General features: G+C 39.7%; 4 protein-coding genes and 1 long non-coding RNA gene across 10 annotated transcripts; 3 read left to right on the forward strand and 2 right to left on the reverse strand.

Moving 5' to 3' along the window:
- Positions 1 to 492: 492 nt before the first annotated feature.
- LOC103992506 (uncharacterized) lies at positions 493 to 4,611 on the reverse strand. Of its 3 annotated transcripts, none has more exons than XR_010515220.1 (4): positions 4,458 to 4,611; positions 4,249 to 4,378; positions 817 to 1,228; positions 493 to 747 (listed from the first exon to the last, which is right to left on the reverse strand). It is a non-coding gene; the product is annotated as an uncharacterized LOC103992506 (long non-coding RNA). The 3 variants fall into 3 exon arrangements; XR_010515219.1 differs by having other exon boundaries at positions 4,249 to 4,390; XR_001979099.2 differs by having other exon boundaries at positions 4,249 to 4,611.
- A 388-nt stretch (positions 4,612 to 4,999) lies between these two features.
- LOC135584929 (thioredoxin H4-1-like) lies at positions 5,000 to 8,580 on the forward strand. Of its 4 annotated transcripts, none has more exons than XM_065192997.1 (5): positions 5,000 to 5,120; positions 6,372 to 6,432; positions 7,003 to 7,113; positions 7,551 to 7,673; positions 8,103 to 8,580. In XM_065192997.1, the coding sequence occupies exons 2-5, from the start codon at positions 6,412 to 6,414 to the stop codon at positions 8,274 to 8,276; spliced, it is 429 nt and encodes a 142-aa protein (XP_065049069.1). In that variant the 5' UTR covers positions 5,000 to 5,120; positions 6,372 to 6,411; the 3' UTR covers positions 8,277 to 8,580. The 4 variants fall into 4 exon arrangements, with proteins under 4 accessions (XP_065049069.1, XP_065049067.1, XP_065049068.1 ...); XM_065192995.1 differs by lacking the exon at positions 6,372 to 6,432 and adding an exon at positions 5,946 to 6,112 and having other exon boundaries at positions 5,001 to 5,120; XM_065192996.1 differs by lacking the exon at positions 6,372 to 6,432 and adding an exon at positions 5,949 to 6,112 and having other exon boundaries at positions 5,008 to 5,120.
- A 572-nt stretch (positions 8,581 to 9,152) lies between these two features.
- LOC103992510 (serine/threonine-protein kinase STN8, chloroplastic) lies at positions 9,153 to 12,527 on the forward strand. The gene is made up of 4 exons (XM_009412234.3): positions 9,153 to 9,807; positions 10,130 to 10,303; positions 11,343 to 11,747; positions 12,009 to 12,527. Exons 1-4 carry the CDS (start codon positions 9,214 to 9,216, stop codon positions 12,360 to 12,362), a joined length of 1,527 nt encoding a protein of 508 aa, XP_009410509.1. The 5' UTR covers positions 9,153 to 9,213; the 3' UTR covers positions 12,363 to 12,527.
- LOC135679348 (mannan endo-1,4-beta-mannosidase 8-like) lies at positions 12,499 to 14,465 on the reverse strand. The gene is made up of 5 exons (XM_065193001.1): positions 13,949 to 14,465; positions 13,691 to 13,885; positions 13,490 to 13,612; positions 13,204 to 13,415; positions 12,499 to 13,130 (listed from the first exon to the last, which is right to left on the reverse strand). Exons 1-5 carry the CDS (start codon positions 14,318 to 14,320, stop codon positions 12,734 to 12,736), a joined length of 1,299 nt encoding a protein of 432 aa, XP_065049073.1. The 5' UTR covers positions 14,321 to 14,465; the 3' UTR covers positions 12,499 to 12,733.
- Positions 14,466 to 14,654: 189 nt separating this feature from the next.
- On the forward strand, positions 14,655 to 17,718 carry LOC135679347 (protein ENHANCED DISEASE RESISTANCE 4-like). The gene is made up of 3 exons (XM_065193000.1): positions 14,655 to 15,566; positions 15,801 to 15,993; positions 16,069 to 17,718. The coding sequence occupies exons 2-3, from the start codon at positions 15,816 to 15,818 to the stop codon at positions 17,514 to 17,516; spliced, it is 1,626 nt and encodes a 541-aa protein (XP_065049072.1). The 5' UTR covers positions 14,655 to 15,566; positions 15,801 to 15,815; the 3' UTR covers positions 17,517 to 17,718.
- The last annotated feature ends 4,569 nt before the right edge of the window (positions 17,719 to 22,287 follow it).

Below are 22,287 nucleotides of genomic sequence, written 5' to 3' on the forward strand. Positions count from 1 at the left end.
TTTTTATGTACTATTAATGTTTTTGTTTTTGTCATGTTCGGGGAACAAAACATGGAGGAGCAGTTATTTGAGTGAAGCGTGAAAGAGAGAGTGAGCATAGAGTAGATGGAGCTTTTCTTGGAATCTAAGCTTTGTGACGTGTCACAGTTTTGCTTGTTTGCTGGTGATTTTTTCTTGTATTTTCTTATTTTTGAGAATGGCATGTGAGAAAAATAATGGATTGAAGGTTGAAATGGTAGAAATAAATTGGGCACGCGACTTTTCTGAGGGTCACGTATCGGGTCAACGGGCACGTGGAGAAAAGTAGACCATGTGGGGGCAAAGGGGAAGGTGTAAGAGCGACATGTGGCGAGATACTTGTAATGCCACCCCGGTGGCTGCGATCTCGCCGGACCCATCATGATTGGGTAGGTATCCCGTGGCCCCATTTATTCTTGCGTGTTTCCACCCTGCTGATATGCACCAGCCAAACAATAATATTAGATGATATAATAAAAAAGTGTTGAAATAAGATAGTAATATTGTCTCAATGAAAATATATTTACATCAGGAAATTTATACAGATCATCAACTAAGCTTTAGACCAAGGATCTGAATGGGGTTAAATAAGCCCAATCTAGGGGGACGTATCAAATAGTACTGTGTTGTCGTCGAAGATGGTGACAAATCTGCAGCAGCAGCAGCAGCAGCAAATCTATATCGTTCATTAGGTACATCTGGGGACGACAAACGGTAGATCTCTCTGTGCTGAAAAGATTAAGAGAAGGGGTCAGCCTTGTCGCAGACAATAATAAGGGTACATGTCGGAGACGTAACCTGGAAGCCAACATCTTCTGGAGAAAAGTTGTACTGCGGAGGAGTGGGAGGAGGGAAAGTAAATGGCACACCAACCATAAGTGAACTGAGATGGGAACTCGGAAGAAGCCGCATCGCCGCAGGCATGCTTGCCGGAGCAGGCGCCACTAGGCCTCGCTCAAGCAAGTCATGTGGGTAGGCCCAAAGCGTCCTCTCTTTTGCAGCACATTCACGGACTTGGACTGAAGAAATAATCAAGCAGCAGCAGCAGAACCCACCACTCGAAAAGCATTGGCGATTCACAAAGTTGAAAGGGGTTCCTGAACCACAACGATGTGCATGTTTCTTGTAAAGCTTCGGAAGAGGACCACTGTGTTACAGTACTTGTAGTTTCACAAAGAAGACTTTTCTCCCCCGTCCAATACTACTGTTCCTGGGCAGTAAGCATGAAACGAGATGCAGTTAGACCAAATCAAGTCTCATGTTCTATGAAAGTAATTGAATTTTGATGTCTATTTATGAGCTAGTTGATGATGTGAAAGGCAGAGAGAGTGTTGGGTAGATTGCATGATTTCACTAGGAGTTAAAAGTTTGAAATGATCATTTGCTTAATGAACTAGTAACAATCATGGTCCCATTTGAGATAATAATACAGACATGACATTCCCAAGATGAAACTAGTAAAAGAAGAAGGGAGAAAAAGAAATTCGGAGTAGCTGTTTCAAATAAGGTTTTGCAGTTTCCGAAATCACATGGCGATGACATTTAAAGCAAGTCCACTAATAACATGCTTCTACAACATGCGATTACCATGGATTGAAGCAGCATTAGGGAACTTTGTGGTATTAAAAGTTTAGTCAAATTGATGAGGCCTCTATTTCTAAAAGAAGCCCTTCTATAAGCCAAAAGATTCATCCATTTGTTTCTTAGCTTATGGAAGAAAAGCTTTGCTATATGAAGAATTTCCATACCCATAAAATAGTTTGGTTGATTAGGAGTATTTAGTTCTTGCATCTGTTTGGATGGAATGCGTCACAAGAAGGTCCTTAGTGAGTGTTCGGCGAAGATCCATGTTGATATTACCTTGGTGTCAACTACTTAACCTTCCTCCTGAGAATGTGGAATAATAGGGACGGATATCAAGTTCGACCTTTGCTGAGCATAATTTTGATTAGCTACATTAAAGTATATTTTCCAACCTAAAAAAGACGTTACACACAGAAACCAAAGGAACAACCGTCAAATAAGTGGATGTCGATTATCCACGGTTGAACAAGATTTTTCCTAGTCATTGCACAATGTGCATCGATTCTTCATGATCCATTCTCATGCACAATTGTATACACTTCAATGGAGAACTATGATTCCTCGGGAATTCATATGCAAATCCTACTTGTGAATTAATCATTCATGTCTTTTCCTCAAGTCATACATCACAGTCTATCTTAACACGTTTTATGACCTCATAAGCAAACCATTTTTTGGACCATATTTCACAACTCCAATTTATGCTGAATGAATTAGCTGTTTTCCTCCATCGACAATCTCAAATAACTAGGGTGATTCCACATTCATTAAGTCGCTCAAAATACTGTTTATCATGTGTTACATAGGAATAGGCTAATGCCTTATTTATACATATTGGCAATTTGCCATATATAGCTTACTATAAATCATGTAAAAAGAAAAAAAAAAAGTTCTTCACTTATCTAAATTTGGGATGCTTCCACAATTCATGGCAAATCATTTTGATGAAGTATGTAGGGTATTATGATGGGAATGATGGTCAAGAAGCTGGTAAAAATGGTGAAAGGTTTTACCAGCTGCAACAACCAAGAATTTCCATTCTGCTATATATTGGTGATTCACCAGACCATACTCTATCTCCACACTTATCAGTTGCAGAGCAGCCTTTTCCAGTGAATCAGGGTCTTGGTGTACATACTGGTAGAACTTACTAAAGTTCCTTTTTATGTTTATTTACATGACCAACCACCTCCCAGCCTCATCTCTTCCACAAACAACACTGACCAGCCTCTCCCCTTCCACTGGCTAGCTAAGCTCTCTCCATTTCTTAACAAAAGCCACAAAGAGAAAACCTTCAAAATCTCAATAGATCTGGGCACCAGCAGGTGTCCACCACAATCCCCCCAACGAATGCAAACCATCATCAACCCACACCATGAAAATATTTTCTGCTTTTCATCTTCTCACTTGTTTTCCCATTGAACAGACTGTACATGGGCCCGTTTCATGTTGTTTTTGTCATTTTCTTTTTTGTTTTCTCCTTGTAGCTTTTCTCGTCATTTTTCATTCTTTTTGTGGGTAAAGCGGCATGCTAGAATGGTATTTCTGTTTTTATTTGTCCTTTTGCTTTAATTTCTCAAGATTTTTACATTTTGTCATAGTCACCCATATCACACACTGACATGGGATTGTGCACCATATGTATAAGTCTGCCTAGAGACAGGTATGGTACCAGTATATGAGAAAGCACTCCCTGGCGGCAACTTTCACAAATCATACATTTTCATTTCACCCTAGAAACCCAAGGGTGTATAAGAAAACAAGCAAAGTATACTCATGACTCATGAGATCCAAAGGCAAAATGATGTACTTACATATGATACATCACGGACTCCACACTCGAACTTGATCAAATGATCGAGAACGAGATTAAACAAAAGTTCTACGATAAGAACATGAATACAGATGGAAAAATATGAAGTTAACATATGATGATAAAGACATGTTAAAAAAAATGTAATACTTAACTTTGCATTGCACAAGTATACATACATGATTGTACGATAAGAACCCTAAGACTACTCTCTCAAGATTATGGACATCGTCAACATATGAAGATAAAGACAAAGCTAAAAAAATGTAATACTTAACTTTGTATTGCACAATTATATATACATGATTGTATTTCTCTGTCAATCAGTATACTTAAATTTGAGCTAATAAGTTTCCCAAATAATTGCAACCAATAAAACCAACTATCATTTTTGGTAGAACATTTTTGAATTTGAATAGTTGTCTATTAACATGTTTACAGAGAGTCTGTGCAAATGGGAAGAGGAAAATGCAGGTGTCTTATAGGCTGGAGGTAAAGCAGTTGATTGCATATTGAAATGCTTAAATGAAGGCAAGTAAAGATTAGCATGCACATGATGCAGAGTTCGAGCACAATGGTGTCCGACCAAATATCCACTCCATGTCAAAGCAAATTTGAACAGGCATATGTAGGGGAAGAATGTCATGAATTTGCCGACATAAAGTTTTATAAAATTATTCCAGCTAGCTTGTGGTGAGATTTATTCTTGCATAAAGCTAAGCCAGTAAGTAAGATCAGAATGATCTTGAAGACACCTTAATCTATTAGTTACATCTTCACTAAATAACATCCTTCTTCATCCTTTTCCTTCAGTGTAGGGAGCAAAATAGTACCTCAAATAGCAGATGTAATGGTGAATATTCGAATTAGGTTATTCATTAGACCTTCAGAACAGCCAAAGACCTCAAAAAATTGCCGCATCCACACACAAAGGTGTATACTCTCATGATACATCGAACAGAACTGCAACAAAAACTACATCGCAAAAGGATCTAAATAAGCAAGATCAACACAACCACTCCAGAAGACTGGGAACATGTACCTAATGAAGGATGAAAAATCGAGGCAAGTGGCCTCTGAGGGGACGAGCATGCGCCAGCGCGAAGCCGGGATCCAGAGGCAGCCGTAGGGTTAGACATGGCGTACTCGGCCGGGGAAGGCGGCAAGGGGAAGGGGTCCGGATTTGGAGGCGAGAAGGGGAGGAGGAGCGATGGTATTGGATTTCTACACGTTATCGGGTATACATATACGTAGGAAGGGGCGGATTCTGATCCGCATCGCCTTTGTTCTCGTTATCGGGTATAAATCTAGAGAGGGGCGGATTCTGATTCGCATCTCATTTGTTCTTGTTAACGGGTATACATCTAGTGCGTAGCTCGATCCGATAAGATTGACGAAAGCATAGTTAAGATCCATTATTTGGTCCTAAATCAAATCCCAAATCAATATAAAGACCAAAATAACCCCCTTCTAATAGATTAATGGTGCGAGTAAGGGGCAATTATGTCATTTCATGATCTCGTTTCCTCGTAATCCCCATATATATATATATACCGCGGCCATGCCTATAAGTTCTTTGTGATTGCCGATACCCTCGGAATCGCCATTGCCGGCCTTCATGTCTCACCCAAAACCCCTGTTTCCCTCTTCCGGCTAGTCCCCGTGTTCTCATCATTTGGCTGACAAGACGAGGCTCGGTCGAAAGGTTATATGTTTGTATTGGTCTGGATCTGGCATGTTTTCTTCTGATTAGGGCTCTCATGTATTTCTTGAAAGCGCTATTGCATGACTATATCTTAATCAAAGCTCTTCTTCCTGGCCTAATCGTTCGAGAACATTAGATCTACTTTTCAAATTTCAAACCTTTTGGATTATATCCAACAGCAATCAATGATTCTTATAGTTTCTTATTATAGGACCTGGAATGTTGTGATGAGTAATTGAACTATTACATGATTGGTCTTTGTGGGATGTCCTTCTCTTGAATAAATTTAGTCTGTACTCGATTTGTTTGCTAGAAATCAGAGAATGGTGCATATTCTCGGTTTTTGGTAAACTCCTCTTCTTAATATTGAAAATGTAATAGCTCATCTTAATCATAATTGGCATCAATTGTAAGGTTTGACGAAGGAACATTTTCTCCTGTTCATTGAAGATCTATCTCCAAGTAATCTGCTACTGTTCTAGGGATTATATTATTTTAATAGAAAGGGGTTTTATCTTCCATGTTGTTGTTTGCTATCTGAGTGATGGTTAGCATGATAAATGATACGAAAAACAACTGGCCCGCATAAGTATATTAAGAATTAATTGTGTCGCATCATGTATGTCATCATAGGTACATGGGATAATATTAGTCATAAGTGGATGCTAAATACATGTTATACCTGCAAGAACTGTAGCACGACAGGTGTAGGATTCTATAATGCATATGTTTTCATGGTCATTCTATTTCTACAGTATTTGAAAAAAATATATATGATTTTTCTTTCATTGGACCTGCAAATGTCTGATTGGATCTTTATTATAGAAGAACTAGACCATCGTTCGGTAACCAAGAAGACATGCAAGAAAAAGAGAGTAGGAATTGACCCACGGAAGAATGACCCATTCAGAATGAAGGCATGGTACATTAGAAATATTTACAGTAAGCAGAGAGTGTTACTAGTATTCTCTTTTGGGTCTGCAAATAACGAGGTAATATAACATTCAGAACTCATCCACAGCTTAATTTTGTCCTCACACGTGGACTATGATAGATAAATTATCCTACTCAATTATATTTGAAAATTACTTGGTGTGATTTCTTTTGTTGCTGATTACCTGTATGGCTTCTTTTTTTATTAATTAGGCCAATTTCTTATGGCCTAGATGGATCACTAGAACATGCTACCACTTTCATGCATTAAGTTGTTTTTTTCATTTTCTAATGAATGTGCTCTTTTTTTTTTTACAGCAAAAATAAGTGAACCCATTGTCTTATACTATTGAATAGAATGGGTAATTGCATGGAAAAGGTTAGTGTTTCTTACTACAACAATATGTCAACTTTATTTTATAGTTTAATAAAAAAGGAGTTCAATATGTTAAGGAATTTATGGTTTTTGTTTGATTTACTATGTCAACTTGCATGGCTCTTTTCTTTTCCTATGTGTTTCTTTTTTTTATTTTAGAGTTTAATAAAAAAACAGAGTTCAATTTTAGCTTTCTATCTATTTTATGCACAACTTAAGTGTTTTACTTAAATTTGTCATGTTGATGATGGAATAAAAACACTAAACAAAGCTTGCAAGTGCCACACATAAGTAGATCTAAAACTAGAAATGACAATACTTGTGGTTTCGAAGATGATATTGAAACTAGACTTTCTGGTTTTTTCTAGCTATGTGTGTGTGTGCGTGCATGATATAATAGTTTGGTCCATTGACGCTGTTTTAAACACAATCAAACTTTTACTATATGTTAGAAACTAGAAAGTATGATTGACTTTAGTCAATATGGAATTATTATTCTCAGTACTTGAAGCAATTTGGTTGTCGTTTCCTGATATTGTTGAAGCCACTTATAACATAATTTCTGTGTTTAAGAAAGCAGCTGTAATTGATGATGGGATATTCTATGGAGCAAATGTTGATAAGATATTTAATAAAGAGCAATGGGATGAAAAGATATCAGAAGCAAAGAAGGACGGCAAGATGGTAAGTAGTTTAATTACTCATAACCACCCTGGTACATATATAGTATATCTTGACCAATGTTATTGTGTCATCATTGTTTTTGTTCCAAGATAAATCCTGGGGCTTCTAACAAGGATTGCCTTGTTGTTTTTGTTGTGTTTTTTAAAGTGTTATTTATATGTGAGAACATCATTGCTGTATCCCTCGATTGAATTCCTAAAACTATTCTATTAGACATCATCAGACAAACAGAGGACAACAGATGCTAGCAAGCACTTGGATGTTATGGCCTAATAAAACCACAGTTTACAATTAAAAGATAGATCCTCTTGCATCAGTCTCTCATATTGATAAAGAGAGATGCAAATGTTATCTTTTTAATCCAACTACTGTTACTTTGCTGGTTTTCTTTAATTCCTGATCATCTCATGACATGTAGTTTTATTTACTGTTGGCAGGTCATAGCGAATTTCAGCTCTGCTTGGTGTGATCCATGTCAAGTGATTGCACCTTTTTTTGCCGAACTATCTGCAAAATACCCTTCATTTATTTTCTTGGCAATTGATGTCGATCAACTCTCAGTGAGTACTTTCCTTCATTTTAAATATCTTTAATTTTTTTTCAATTGGTGAAAACAGTGGTGTTTTTGTAAATATTCAATGATCGCCTACTGTGCCATTTAAATCAGTTTGATGTGTTCACTGATGTGGTCTTACTGCTTCTTGTCTAGCTGATTTTTTTGCATGAAGTCTCTTCATGCATTTTTTTGTCTTTGGTGATTAAAATTTAGAATTCCAACATTATCATCAGTTTATTTAATGAAAAATGCTTCTTATCTATTTGCTACATACAATTGATAAATGGGAAACGTTAATCAGTTCTTAATAGAAATATCTCAATAGCATGCTTCATATTGGTTGAACTATTCCAAGTTTTATACCTAATGCCGGTCATAGATCGGAAAAAAGAGCACATAAAATTGGTATAAGACTGTGTTTGGTTCTTTACAGGATTTTTCGGCATCATGGGATATCCAAGCAACTCCAACATTCTTTTTCCTCGACGATGGGCAGAAGTTGGACAAGCTCGTCGGTTCAGAAAATATGGAGCTCGAGAAGAAATTAATTGAGTTTGTTAATGGATCCATTAACCACGAGAGATCACTCGAGTCAGACCTACATTAGCGTATCAAGTGTTGTGCCATTTGCCCTGACCACAAAACATAATTGACATCATAATGTTGTTTGCATTCTAGCAGAGACCAAACAAATAGGATACATCAGTACTGGTCGATGATACAATAACCTGAGATTTTATCTTGTGATGGTTGTTAGATGTCTTCGTCAACCACTTGTTGGGCTCCCTTGAGATCTATCAAGCAATTGTATCAACTTTCTGAGTGTTGTAATGCACCAAAAAATGAATGTAAAAAACAAATGGCTGTGGAAGATGCTGCAATAAAGACATGATGTGCACTGTGAGGTGAAAGATCAGTGTTGTTTGTGGTGATGGTAGACACTCAATGTTGGTAGTTGTATTTGGAATCCATGACAATGTATATGCTAATTGTTAGTGGTATGTTTGAGGCTTGCATGGATGTCCCATAAACCCAAACAAAAAAAAGATATCTGGAGTAATTTACAAGAAAATTCTCGAATATTTAGTTTTTACCATATGGTGTTCCTCTATAAAAAAAAAACTATCTAAAACCATTTTTTTCATAAACTTCAATTTTTAAATATTTTTTTAATTAAATTAGAACATTTTTAAATTATTTGTGACTGAGGAGAATAAAAAGATAGAAGATCGAATCGGATCAATTGATTTGATTTAATAATCAAAATTTTTTTTTTTTTATATTTTTTTGGATAAATTATTAATGGAGTGATATCATCTCATAAAAATCAATTAGTGAAATTTATTTAGAGTAAATTACCATATGTATTTATAGGTGGAACCATTTACGATCCAGCTTACGTGGCACTTTTTGTTTCGCCGCACCCTACAAAACCTTCGGTGGCGGATAACGTTACGGTCCACACGTGGAGGAAGTCCGACCTCTGCTGCTGCCTCGTCAAATCCTTATGCCGCCAACGCAGGCATTTCCCCCTGTTGTGAGCCATGGCTTCTCTCCCTCCTCCCACTGCAACCTCTCTCGGTAAGAATCACCCCTTCCCCTGGCTCCCTTCTTCCAAGTACACCTCCCTGAGCCAGCTGAGCCCGCCTCCCAAGCCATCCAGGCAAGTCGCAGGAAGGTGCAATGCCATGATCGGAGGCGTTGTTCTTCCTGACGATTTTGTGGTGAACGGCCTTCACCTGGATGTCTCCAGCCCACTGTTTCCCTACCTGCAGTATGGCTTTGTTCAGTTCCAGAGAGTTGTTGCAGGATTGCCTGAGATAGAGAGGTCGGAGATCCTGGCTTTCGTGGGGCTGTGCTGGGTCTACCTGACTGTAAGGCCAGGGGTTCTCGTAGGAGCTGTGGATGCTTATGTTCTTGCCCCGTTGCAGCTGGGTATCGACAGCTTGCTGGGGAAGAGGAACCTCAAGATGAGTGATTTTGTTGTGGGGGATAAGTTGGGGGAAGGATCCTTCGGAATCGTATACTACGGTGCCATAGTGGAGAAGAATGGTAGTGATGTGGAAGATGGAGTGGCGCGAAGAGGAAGGAGAGCGAAGCTGGATCAGAAGTACAAGGAGAAGGTCATTTTGAAGAAGGCAAGCAACCTGTTTGAAACTTTGCCCAAACGACGTGATCTTCAATCCTTTCCCTGCTTTCTTCAGCTCTTTACCTGTATACTTGATTGCCCTTCATAAGCATATTGGCTACAAGTAAATATTTTAGTCTCTGTATCAGGTTAAATTTGGAGTACCAAACAGCTGAAAATTGTGGTAAATCTGGTCCAGGAGTTTGTGATTCAATTTCCTGTTTTCTGCAGCTAGAGTTCAAGTTCTTCTAAGTGGTTGTCGAAATGCCAATTAGACTGCCACCGATGAGCACATTGGCTATGAAGTAAAATGTTGTTGTTTCTACTATCAGGTTAAGGTTGGGATAAAAGGAGCTGAAGAATGTGGTGACTTTGAGGAATGGTTCAACTACCGCGTAGCGAGAGCTGCTCCCGACTCATGCGCTGAGTTCCTTGGAAGTTTTATTGCTGATAGGACATCTTCACAATTCACCAAAGGGGGCAAATGGCTTGTGTGGAAATTTGAGGTATCAACATCCAGTAAGCACTTGTATTTTAGAGTTTATGCATAGATGTGCGTTTATGATCATTGGAATTGTGTGAGCAATCCAAAAATGGTTTAATTTTCTGTATAATCTTTCCCAAACTATAGGTTTGATAGAAACTCCAGATGACATACATGCTTATGTGCAAAAGTGTATAATTACTTGGGCTTTGGAAACCTTATCTAACAAATCCATTGTCATACCCTTTGATACTTGAGATTCCATTTCATTAATCAACTCGAGCTCCGGAGGAGGGATTCAAATATACTTGATGACTGATTGCGACAGCTGGTACGTAAACGTTCGCTGTTGCAGTTATTATAAATCATCTTGATTGCGGTATTCTTCGAGAAAGAAAGAAATTGAAGAAGGACCAAAGATCATAGCAAGTTCATAAGTTGGATATATGAATAGCATGGCTACAGAAAGGGAGGAGAGATCACACCTTGCAAACCTGCCCAGAAATACACACAAAGTTAACTTGTCTTAGAAGATAATTTGTCATGCTTATCTTTTTCTGTCTATTTTTTTGTTGGGGAAAATTAATTCAAATGAGTATCTGCTTTTTCAAGATTTATATATGAATGATTGAAGTCCAACATGGAATTAATTGTTTAGAACAACCTAATTCATTGTTCGCCAAATTGGCAGCTTCTGCAGGCTTGCTGATTGTACTGTGATTGTAGATAAACATTAATTATTCTTTACACTTGTTTACTTCCATTGGTAACTATGCAATCATCATTAGCAATTGGTCCTATTCTTCATGTCATTTCTCGATATGCATGCTTGATAGTTTCTTAAGCAACACCATAGAATTTTTAGTTAAGTCTTGCTTCCAAATATATCATCCATCTTATTCCTATTTCTATCTATTCATGTTCAAGGAACATCATGCACATAATAAAAAAATTGCTCTTCATTAGCGTTCCGATCTCTTATTAAGAAATTTTAGGAGGATGCTATTGTTTCTAGGACACTTATTTTTGTCTTACTTATCACTGCTAACAACTTGTTCTAGGGAGACCGAAACTTGGCTGAGTACATTAAGGATAGGAACTTTCCATTCAATTTAGAGTCCATCATGTTTGGCCGTGTCCTCCAAGGAGTGGACTCGGTTAAAAGGAGTGCCCTCATCATTAAACAGATCATGCGACAGATAATAACTTCTCTCAAAAGGATTCATGATACCGGGATTGTTCATCGAGACATAAAACCTTCCAACTTGGTGGTGACACGGAAGGGACAGATAAAGCTTATCGACTTTGGCGCAGCTACCGACCTTCGCATCGGCAAAAACTATACACCCGATCGTGGGTTGCTTGATCCTGATTATTGTCCTCCTGAACTGTATGTGCTTCCAGAGGAGACACCCAGACCTCCACCCGAACCTATTGCCGCCATCCTCTCCCCGATCCTTTGGCAGGTCTGTTCTTCATTCTCTTTCTGTTAGCTTGATTTTTAGCTGTGGTTTTAACATGTCTACCTGTCAAATGGAATTAAAAGATATTTATCGTATTCGATGCTCTTGAAATGATAGCTTAGTGAACCTTCATTTGTTTCATCCTTCTTCAAATTCGGATGCATTGGGGTTCTTCTATGATGACATTTGATTTCTATCTCACTCCTGACTAGCACATAGAAGGTTCTGTTGAACATTGACACCCTCTTTTGTTTGTTGTTGTAGCTAAACAGTCCCGATCTATTTGACATGTACTCAGCCGGAATAACACTGATGCAAATGGCAGTTCCGAGCTTGAGGTCCGGCGCAGGCCTGAAGAACTTCAACTCCGAGCTGAAATCAGCTGGTTATGATCTCAACAAATGGCGGGAATCCATTCCGGCTCGCCTGAGCCCGGACCTGCGGTTGCTAGATTTAGATTCTGGTCGAGGCTGGGATTTAGCCACAAAGTTGATATCGGAAAGAGGATTTCTAAGAAGAGGTCGGTTATCTTCTGCTGCTGCTCTGAGGCACCCATATTTCTTACTTAGTGGTGATCAGGCAGCAGCTGCTCTTTCCAAATTAAGCTTTACCAAATAGTTATTCTCTTTTTTTTCTCTCTCTTTTCCCCATAATTACTCGTTACAAAAGATCTGTATAGATCGATTTCTTCTTCTTTTTTTTCCTTTCTTATACTTGCTGTGATGAACTCTTCATCATTGTGTTCACCTGAAGCTGCAATACAACCTTCAATCATATCTCTCATTTCATGTTGCACTCAATTCAAACACAGTGGCATTTACAGAAGTGAATCAGACACCCAAGATAAGAATGAACAGTGTGTTGTGATCTGCACACCAGCGAGGAGAAAGTAGGTTTTCGGTGAAGATGGCAACTGACGGTATTACTCACGTAACTCATCATGAGCTTTTTATGCTTTAGCATCACAACAGGGATCTGAGTTTGGAGTCTCAGAGTTCTTCATGGGGCTCAGAACTCCCGCAGCTGCCCTTGGAATGGTGTGCCTGTAGATTTCTGGAGTGCTGTGACAGCATGTCCAGTGTGGAGGGAGAATCGGCGAGGACCACGGCGTAGCCATCATCCATGTGCTCTGTTCCCTCCGGAAAGAGCTGCCAAACCAGGCATCCTCCTCCGACATCCCTTCTCATCCTGGAGCTCAGCAAGGTGTCGTAGACCGTCTCCATGAAGGTCTCCCTGAACCTGGACTCGAACCTCTCATCCTTGACCGACACCCCGAACTCGCCGAAGACGACCGGCATTCCGAGCAACTTCTCGGCGTCGTCCATGTGCTGATGCATCCAAGCTCTCACGAACTGCAGGTGCGCGTCGGAGTCCGGATCTGGCAACCTTCAAGAGGACACCGATTAACTACGAGTAGCACTACCTGTTACGGCTCCGTCGAGCAATCGTATCGACCTACCATGTATCAGAGTAAACGTGAACGGAGGCGAAGTCGACGCCTGCAACTCGATGGTTCCTGATGAAATCTGTTCCTGCGTCGCCTGCACAGGTGTTCGGGTTCAGCTGCAATCTCTCGGGCGTCGACGGGCCATAGAAACCTTCCACGCCAATCTCCAACAGGTGCGTCGGATCAATGGACTTCACGTACGCCGCCATCTCCTCGAACCATGCCTGGAACAAGCAGCACCAAACGTCGAACACGGTTAGTGCACCGTGGAAGCAAGCAGCGTCGACGAAAGCATAACCTGCAACGTGTCGCCCGAAGGATCCGAGGGGCAGCGTGGCTCGTTGATGAGCTCCCACGCCATGATTGTGGGATCGTCCTTGTACGCCACATTGGTGATCGTGTTGACTCTGGTGATGACGGTCTAAATCAAGCAAGCAGAGGATGTGATCGGAACCGGTTACCTTAGCTTCTCATAGCCCAAACTGCGCCTGTGTTTTACCTTCACAAAGGCTTTGTAGTAGCTTTTGACAGTGGGATCCGAGAAGAAGTCGTCATCACCAGACAAATCCACGCCGGCTTCCTTGCCCCATCTCACGTACTGTGCCTTCCCTCCGTAATCTTCCCAATTGTTGCACAAGGACAGCATCAATCTCATCCCGTGCGTTCTTGCCTCGCTCACCACGAAATCCAAACCCTGATGAGATCCATCGGCTTAGACCCAACATCGAACAGGTGGCGAAGGGTCGGTCACCGGTACCTTGAAGACCTCTTCGTCGTAGACGAAAGGGGAGATCTGGAGAGCCCGCCACCCGCCGTCGTTGAAAGCCCAAGTCCGGCAGACGGTGAGGCCGGCGGCTGCGGCATCCTTGAAGACGTCGCTGACCTTGCACCTAGTCGCCGGGTCGGCGGCGAAGACCATCAGCCAGTACGTGTTGAAGCCATGAACAAGGAACGGCCGGCCCTGGACCACGAAGTGGGTGCCCCTCCTCTCTACCGCTCCCCACTCCTCGCCCTCCATCCCGCTCATTGCATGTGCCCCGTAGCTGATCAGAGCAGCAGCCCAGGCCAAGGCTATAAGCACCGATCGAACCGACCCTGCGTTGGTTCCCACTCGAACACTACCCATCATCGGATCCTCTCCAATTCCTGTACCGTCCTATGCGTTGAACATTGGATGCTCCCATTCACGGATCCGCTCCAATTGCGAGAGACAACACGCGGCGGGTCGGCCTTCCTCTGCGCTGCCCGAGCCACCAAGCAGGTAAAGGAGGCTCGCCCGCTACGGCGGTGTTAGTTGGGATGGAAGGTGCGTTTATGACGTTCCCAAGGAGGTGGTCGTACGGCGTGTTCGTGGGACCATGCGCAACGAAGCAAGCGGTGGGTTGGTGGTAATGGTATTTAATTGGGTATGCCTCCGTCTGTGATTCTAATAATTAACTAATCCTTTTTCTAATACACATGATCGGACATGGGGATACTGTACACCGTCCGATCGTGGCGTCGACGTGATGAGATATCACGGGAAGAGGGTGGCCCTCCGGTGGGTCTCGGATGTAGAAACCAATGGCGGAGGGCTCGTGAGGCCGAGACGTGGTTCCCTCTATTCCACGAGTCACCGCACGAGCTTTGACGATTTCGCACTCTTCGTCATCTTCCTTCTGATCTCAAATAAAATCTACTCTGTGGATTGACCATCTCATTAAACAGATCTCGCCAGGCCATGTCAACCATTAGCTGTGGCTGACGGTGCACCAACATACTTTTCAAACATGTATGGTGTTCATGCATGACGCCACCGTCTCCGTCTCCGTCTTGCTCGTTCTCGTTCTCGTTGCCTTCAGACCCAATGAAGCTAGTTGCGACACGCTGCTTGACAGAGACGGGGTGAGCTGCAAGATCCCATGGCATCCGAATCACGAGGAAGAGGAAGGGTTCGGATGTGCGCCACCTCGTCTCGTCCTATCTAATTATTTACAGCGAAAGAAACAGGAATTGATTTGGGTATAATAGTCAACGCATGTTTCTTGAACCGGGGGATTATCGAGCGTGGACTTCACCGCATCGTTCCAAGTCTTCCCTTTTGGCTCTCTCGTACACCAACACCGTTATTTCATACGGGGGAGGAGGGGAGGGGGCTCAACGTTCTTCCGTTGACCAGCGTTCACAACACGATCTTAGATGTCGATTTGTTGTCGCTTATGGCTCTCTTTTAAGATCCTATGACCAAAACATTTGTTACCCTTCTTGTTGTCCACCTGAAAAGGGCAGTTGCTTGATCTGAATCCACTGTAGATGGGCATACGCTAAGAAGAGGATGGAGGGGAGATAGGAACAGAAGAAGGAAGGAAAGAGATGGAGGCCTCCAACCTGGAGAGGTAAGCTTCCTTTATTTGTTGGTTCTAATCTTCTTTGGTTTTCCCTCTTCTATGTGGTGGAATCACTGAATGATTCCTGTCAAACTTTATGAGCATGCATGGATCTGGTACAGTTGACATATCTACAGGTAGATTCACCGAGTTGGTTCGAGAGGGGATGAGAACATCACTGGGTTTTCATATATTGATTGCATGTAGCATCTGATTCATTTCGTTTGCTCTCTTCTCTCTCAGCAATCAGAAAAGTGCATGAGAGAGGATGGGGGTTTGGGAGGCATCATCTTTGTCTTGCTTCTCTCTGTGAGTTGTTGGAGTCACAGAACAACCATGGCGAGGCTGGTGAGATGCCCCAAATGCCATAAGCTTCTCGTGGAGTATCCTAATGTTCCCGTATACCAGTGTGGGGGGTGTGGAATCGCACTTCGTGGTACGTTCTTCCCCTCTTCCTCATCAATTGACGCCTTCCTCATGCTTGGTTTTGATGATATTTCCTGCTCTGCAGCAAAGAATCAAGATGACACAGCAGAAAATGCCGCCCCAGGATCGCCCCAAGTCGACCATCCTGAGAGTCAATCAGACCATGGTTTCTCAGATTCCGGATCGGCCTCTTCGGTCGTCAGAGCAACAACCCCTGCAACCATGCATGACCTCGAAGACGATCGCCGTGGCAAAGGAATCGAAGGCGGCGACTCTGATGCCGGTGGAGCTTCTTCTAGCAGAGTCGAAGACGAGAACGAGCAAGTCGAGAACACTCCGAAGCCCGATTTAGTCAGTGAAGTGGAGCGATCTTCTCGCTCCGTTGGCCACAGCAGTGCCTCAGAGGAAGAAGACATGGCTGGCACGGCTCGAGATGAAGGAATCTACGATTCTCTCAAGTCTCCGGCTACGATGAGCTCCCATGCGTACGATGGCAGTGTCTCTTCTTCAGATGATGGACGCAGTGCTCGTCATCTGGCTATGTCTCGAAGAACTTTTAAGGCCGCCTCTGCCGAGGCCAACCTCGAATCCAGGTATCTCGCACCCAATCCATCAAATGAGAGGAACAGCTCGCGTACGATGCGAAGCTTTGACGCCATCGGAGATGGCAGCTCTTCCAGATGCGGCAGCGATGAAGTTGGAGGGATGTCGTCGTTCGACTCCGACGAATTCCAGTCCACGCACAACTGGATGGCGCCCGAAAGCACACATCTGCACGATAAAGTGGAACTCTTGAGGAAGATCGATGAAGTGAGAGACCATCTTGCAAAGTTCTGCGTCGCGGATGCTACTCAAGCCAGAAATGCCACCTTCCCAAGGAGGCATTTCTCCGAACAACAAGCCTACTGTTCCTGCTCCCGCTGTCTGCAAGGGCGTCGACCGCACGTGGCAAGTGTCCATGACTTGCATTCGCGTTCTTCGAGGTCCGGAAGTCTGCACAAGCACGACGGCCACGAGGCGGAGAGGTCTGGTCCGAAAGACAAGCCGAAGCGCCATTGTCGACCCGTCTCAGGAGCTTCGCCCTTCGTCATCTGCGACAAGTGCACCAAGTTGCTCCAACTCCCAGCAGACTTCCTCGTCTCGAGAAGGCGGGCGCATAAGCTGCAGTGCGGTGGCTGCCATGAAGTTCTCAGTTTGCCGTTTCCTGCCATGGCTCGAGCTCATCCTGAGGTGGAGAGGCACAACGAGGCAGAATTGGGAAGGGACGCGAACTCCATAGCGGCTCCACGGCTTCACCGGCTCATGGGGTATCAATCCGCCAGTGATCTGCTGTGCGAGCAACACGAAGACACATCAACCGTGCCGCATTCCTTTAGGGCTTCGGAGGCAGGCCGTGCCGGCAGTGAGTTTACAACAGGAAGAGGAAGCAGCTCTCCGTACCACGAGGAAGGCGAATCATCAAGAAGAACCAGAAGAGCCGCCGGACTGCCTCGTCCCGGAATGCGGAGAGAGGACACTGGGAATCAAATCTGAAGCAAGGATTGAGAACAGATTCGTTGACAATTTCGATTCAACCACCGTGTAATTGGGTTGACTAAGACAGATGGGAAGCAGCTGCTCTTCGTTTTTTTCCCTTAATTTGAGTGGTTTGACTAGCGGTTGTGAAATGTAAGACATATATATCGCTGATGGACGATGTAAATGAATTATTTGATTAATGCAATTGTTTGACACAGCAACTTTGTTGGGTGAAAAGCCGTCATCAATCCAATTTTCAAGACAACAAGTTGTGTGACCGATAATTTTATTAAACACTAGTTGACCTCAATTGTCACAACCCAAATATAGCTTTTGATAGTGAATCAATCGAGTAAAATATATTATCATATAAATAAAATATTTTTCGTCTTGTCATCCTTGAGGTACGGAGAGGAATATGTCTCGCTATTGATGTCCACATGATATAATTAATTATTGATTAAATTTTTATTTTTATTTTATCACATATCGAGTGGTTATTAGAGGTAAATTCATTGATTAAATTAATTGAGCCTCTTGCGATTCATCCATTCTTACAAAGAAAATTATATTAGACAACGAAAGAATAATCAACAATAACAATGAAAGAAATAGAATGCAAGGACATATCGAAATAAGCTAGACTAAATTCGAAATGAAAATGGTTATGGGTCGAGGTTATAACAATATGATTATATTATTAATGAATACAATAAGATATAAGTTAAATGTCATATAAAAGAATGATATCCTCTTAGACATATCGAGATGAGCGAATGGAGTAAGAATAAAGCTCAACCTCCAAAATATATCGACATACATATCAAGATTTCTATATATAAAGTCAAATCTCCAATCAAATTATAATCAAGATCTCCTACTTATCCAAAATGGACTACATGAGACAAAAGCACACTAGTAACTTGTGGGTGAGGGTAGAAGTATATTCATAGCAACTTTTTATATTTTGAAGGTATCTCTTGGATCAATGGCTAGTATCCCCTCCTAAGATGGGTTCTTTATCTAACTTTAGGTCCATAAAAGTTAGATAAAGAACCCATAATAATTGATCCGAGGAGGAGAAGAGAAAGGTGTTACAAGACAAAATTAAGAATAGAAAGATTGAAGACTAAGACTCAAGAAACTCAAGAAGACTTGAAATGCAAGTGACGCCTTCTTTTGCCTCAAAATGAATTCTAAATAGAGTATAAACATTATATATCTTTTGGCCTTTTCGCTTCTCTATCTTTAATGTTCTACTTAATGATTTTCACTTATCAATTTCTAATGTTCTACTTAATAGACTAACCAGCATGTCTATTGATCTCTATCAAAATCATAATGTCTAATGAAATATTGAAAATAATATTCAAGCATCACATGTCACCTAACACACTCTTCTCATGTTAAGCATTAAAAATTACATGATGCATCCACCTCAAGCCAAATAGTGAAGGTTGTCTAATGCACCACTAACTAAACATAAAAGGTTACCCAATACACTCTTCTTGGGCTAAGTATTAAAGATTGTTTGATGGATCCTCCTCGATCTAACTATCGAAAGATGTCTGATACACCCTTCTGTGACTAAGCATTTGAAGTTACTTTATACATCAGTCTCATATTAAACATCAAATGTAGCCCAGTGCAACTTTCTCGGACCAAGTATCAAGTTGCCTGATGTGCTCTTCTCGAGCTCAGTGCTCACCTAATATGCTTTTGAAAAGAGTTCGAAGGATCCCGATAGTTTATTTGTATAAGCACTTGACAACTTTTGATAAAGTCGTCAAAAGCCAACCTATCGAGATAACAAAACCATGACACTTCAAAGCTCATTAGAAGTATTCAAAAATATAATTTTGAATGAGGGTAAATGATATGAAAAATATTTACATTTATATGGAGTTTAACATATGATAGCCACATTATAAAAAAAAAATGAGAAAGGAATATTTTCTTAACTACTTATGGTTAGAGGAATATTAGCTATAAAAGGTAAACTAGTGTATGATTGTCAAGATCGAATACTCTTCTTATCTCCAAAACCTATTTTGAGAATCAAATTTGAATATTAAATATATGTCCCAATATTGATCATTAGATAAGAAATAGAACTCAAGCTCAACACGATGTATTTTTAACATCTAAGGTAGAATAAGTTCTTGATATATATCTCGATTGAACTAAGTAAAACTAGCTATCTTCCCCAAATGATTAGTGAGAATGGAGAGGCTATACTATTATAAAAATACCATGAAAAAGGAGATTATGAAAATAATAAATCATTAGTAAATTAGATAAATTACATATAATAAAAGTATATGAAAGTAGCTTTAACGATTAAATTACAAAACTCTCATCTATGACCCTATAAATGGAAGAGTTTATCATGAAAAAAAAAACTTAAAGACTTATCTCAAAAAATAAAATTTTAATTTGTCTCTTGTTTCATCCCCTAATTCTTCCTCTTTTAACTTTCTCTATCTTATCCTTTCTATTTCCTATCAAAGTAATATCAAAGCCAAGTCGAAATGGCTAATAGCATTTAACTTCAAATGTCATACCTTACAAAAAACAACTAAAAAATTTAGAGCATCATATATGATGGTCTTGTTTGGATCACAAGACATGTGAGAAGTGTTAAAAAGAAGCTATAAGGATCTTTAAGATAATGTCATCTTTACAGTAAACCAAAGGGAATTTTTTGAATAACATGAGGAAGCCAAAAAAGAATGTGTTCTTCCTTATCCATGAAGGGTTAGATGAAGGCAACTTTGAGAAAATTAAAATCGGCAACACCTCTAAAGATACTTGGGAGATTCATCAAAACTCTTTCAAAGGAGTTAAAAAGATGAAAAAAAATCCAACTTCAATCACAAATTTTGAAGCATTGTAAATAAATGAGTTTGGGACTATTTTAGATTATTTTACAAGAGCTTTTATTATTGTTAATCAACCAAAAAGAAATGATGAGAATTTAGGAAATATACATATAGTCCAAAAAGTACTTTAATCAATATTTGAAAAGTTCAATATTTTTATGATCTCTATTTAAAAATCAAATGATTTAGACTAAATGACTATTGATAAGATAATGGGTTCTTTGCAAGCACATTAACATTTAGTCAATAAAAATAAATAAATGTAGTGAAATAAATTCTCCAAATAAAAATCTTATTAAAAAAATAAAAGCTGAAGTGATCATGGTTATAGAAGAGGTCAAGAACATGGAAGAGTTCATGATTATCGTAGAGGACATGGTCAAGAAGGAAGGGAAAAAAATAATAAAAAAGATCAAAATCCAAAATAAGAATAAGAAAAAGAAGATACAAGAGGCCAAAAGTATAATTGTTCCAAAATTCAATACTTATTATAAAAAAAAAGTCATTATGCTTTTGAATGCTATTATAATAAGAACAATCAAGTTGAGAAAAATATTAATTGTGTTGAAAAGAACAAAGAAGATTCTCTTTTATTTCTAGCACATAAATAAGAAGATATCATCATTTAAAGCAAGTGATACTTAGATACTAGGGCTAGTAATCACATGTGTGGTTACAAAAATATATTCATGGAGTTGGATAAAATAGTAAATAAATAAGTTTACTTTGGAGACTCATTAAAAGTATCGATGAGAGGCAAAGATAACATTTTGATATGCCTCAACGACGATGAAAGTCATTAATTTCTTTATTATATATTAGATATCGAGAATAATATTCCTAAGAAAATTTTCTCTCATTGCTAGCATATAAATAAGAAGATATTATTATTCAAGACAAGTGATACTTAGATACCGGGGCTAGCTATCACGTGATTATAAAAATTTATTCCTAAAGTTTGATGAAATAGTAAATGAATAAGTACTCCTCAAAAGTATTAGTGAGAGACAACAATAATATTTTTATATGCCTCGAAGATAGAATAATTTTTTTAGTCTTAGACAAATATTAGAAAATTATTATGATATTCATATGAAATACAAATAACTCTTTATTAAAATCAATACAAATCACTCAATTACTCAACTAGAGACATCAAATAATATATTATTTATCTTAACCATTAACTATGATGTGACACCATGTTTAAAAACTTAATATGATTGACTCCTCATGGATATGACACTTGAGGCTTAGATACTTGAACCTCAAATATTTCAACATATTATCACTAAAGAAGAGGATAAATAATTTTTTCTATATACAACACCCAGGTCAAATATGTAAAAAGATTATTTTGGCCAAACAATAAAGAACAAGTTTTTCGCATGAGACAAATTTTAGAGTAAATAAGCCACTTCAACTTATTTACATCAATGTTTATGGTCTTATTGCTACAACATCTTTTGATAAATATTACTAAATTTTAACTTCTATTGATGATTATATAAGAAAAACTTAAAGTTTATTCTCCAAAAGAAAAATGAGAAGTCTTTGGTATATTCAAGAAGATCAAAACTTTTATGGAGAATGAAAGTGACTTTTGCATCAAAACCATCTACTCTGATTGAGGTAGTGAATTCACATCTAAAGCATTTAAAAATCTTTAAAATGAATATAACACAGATGATTTTTAACATGGTGAAAAATATGATCAACACAAAAAAAATATGCTAGAGTTTTGAGGGAAGAGATGGCTTGTGTCATCTACATCCTAAATTGATGCCTTATTTCAAGCTTGGAAAACAAAACTCCATGATATGATATATATGACCAGAACAAAACCAAGCATCCTATGTTTCAAAAAAATACCAAGTTAGAGGACAAGAGTTTCAAACTCATCT

Source organism: Musa acuminata, chromosome BXJ1-7 (genome assembly GCF_036884655.1).
Source record: "Musa acuminata AAA Group cultivar baxijiao chromosome BXJ1-7, Cavendish_Baxijiao_AAA, whole genome shotgun sequence".
Taxonomy (NCBI): Eukaryota; Viridiplantae; Streptophyta; class Magnoliopsida; order Zingiberales; family Musaceae; genus Musa; species Musa acuminata.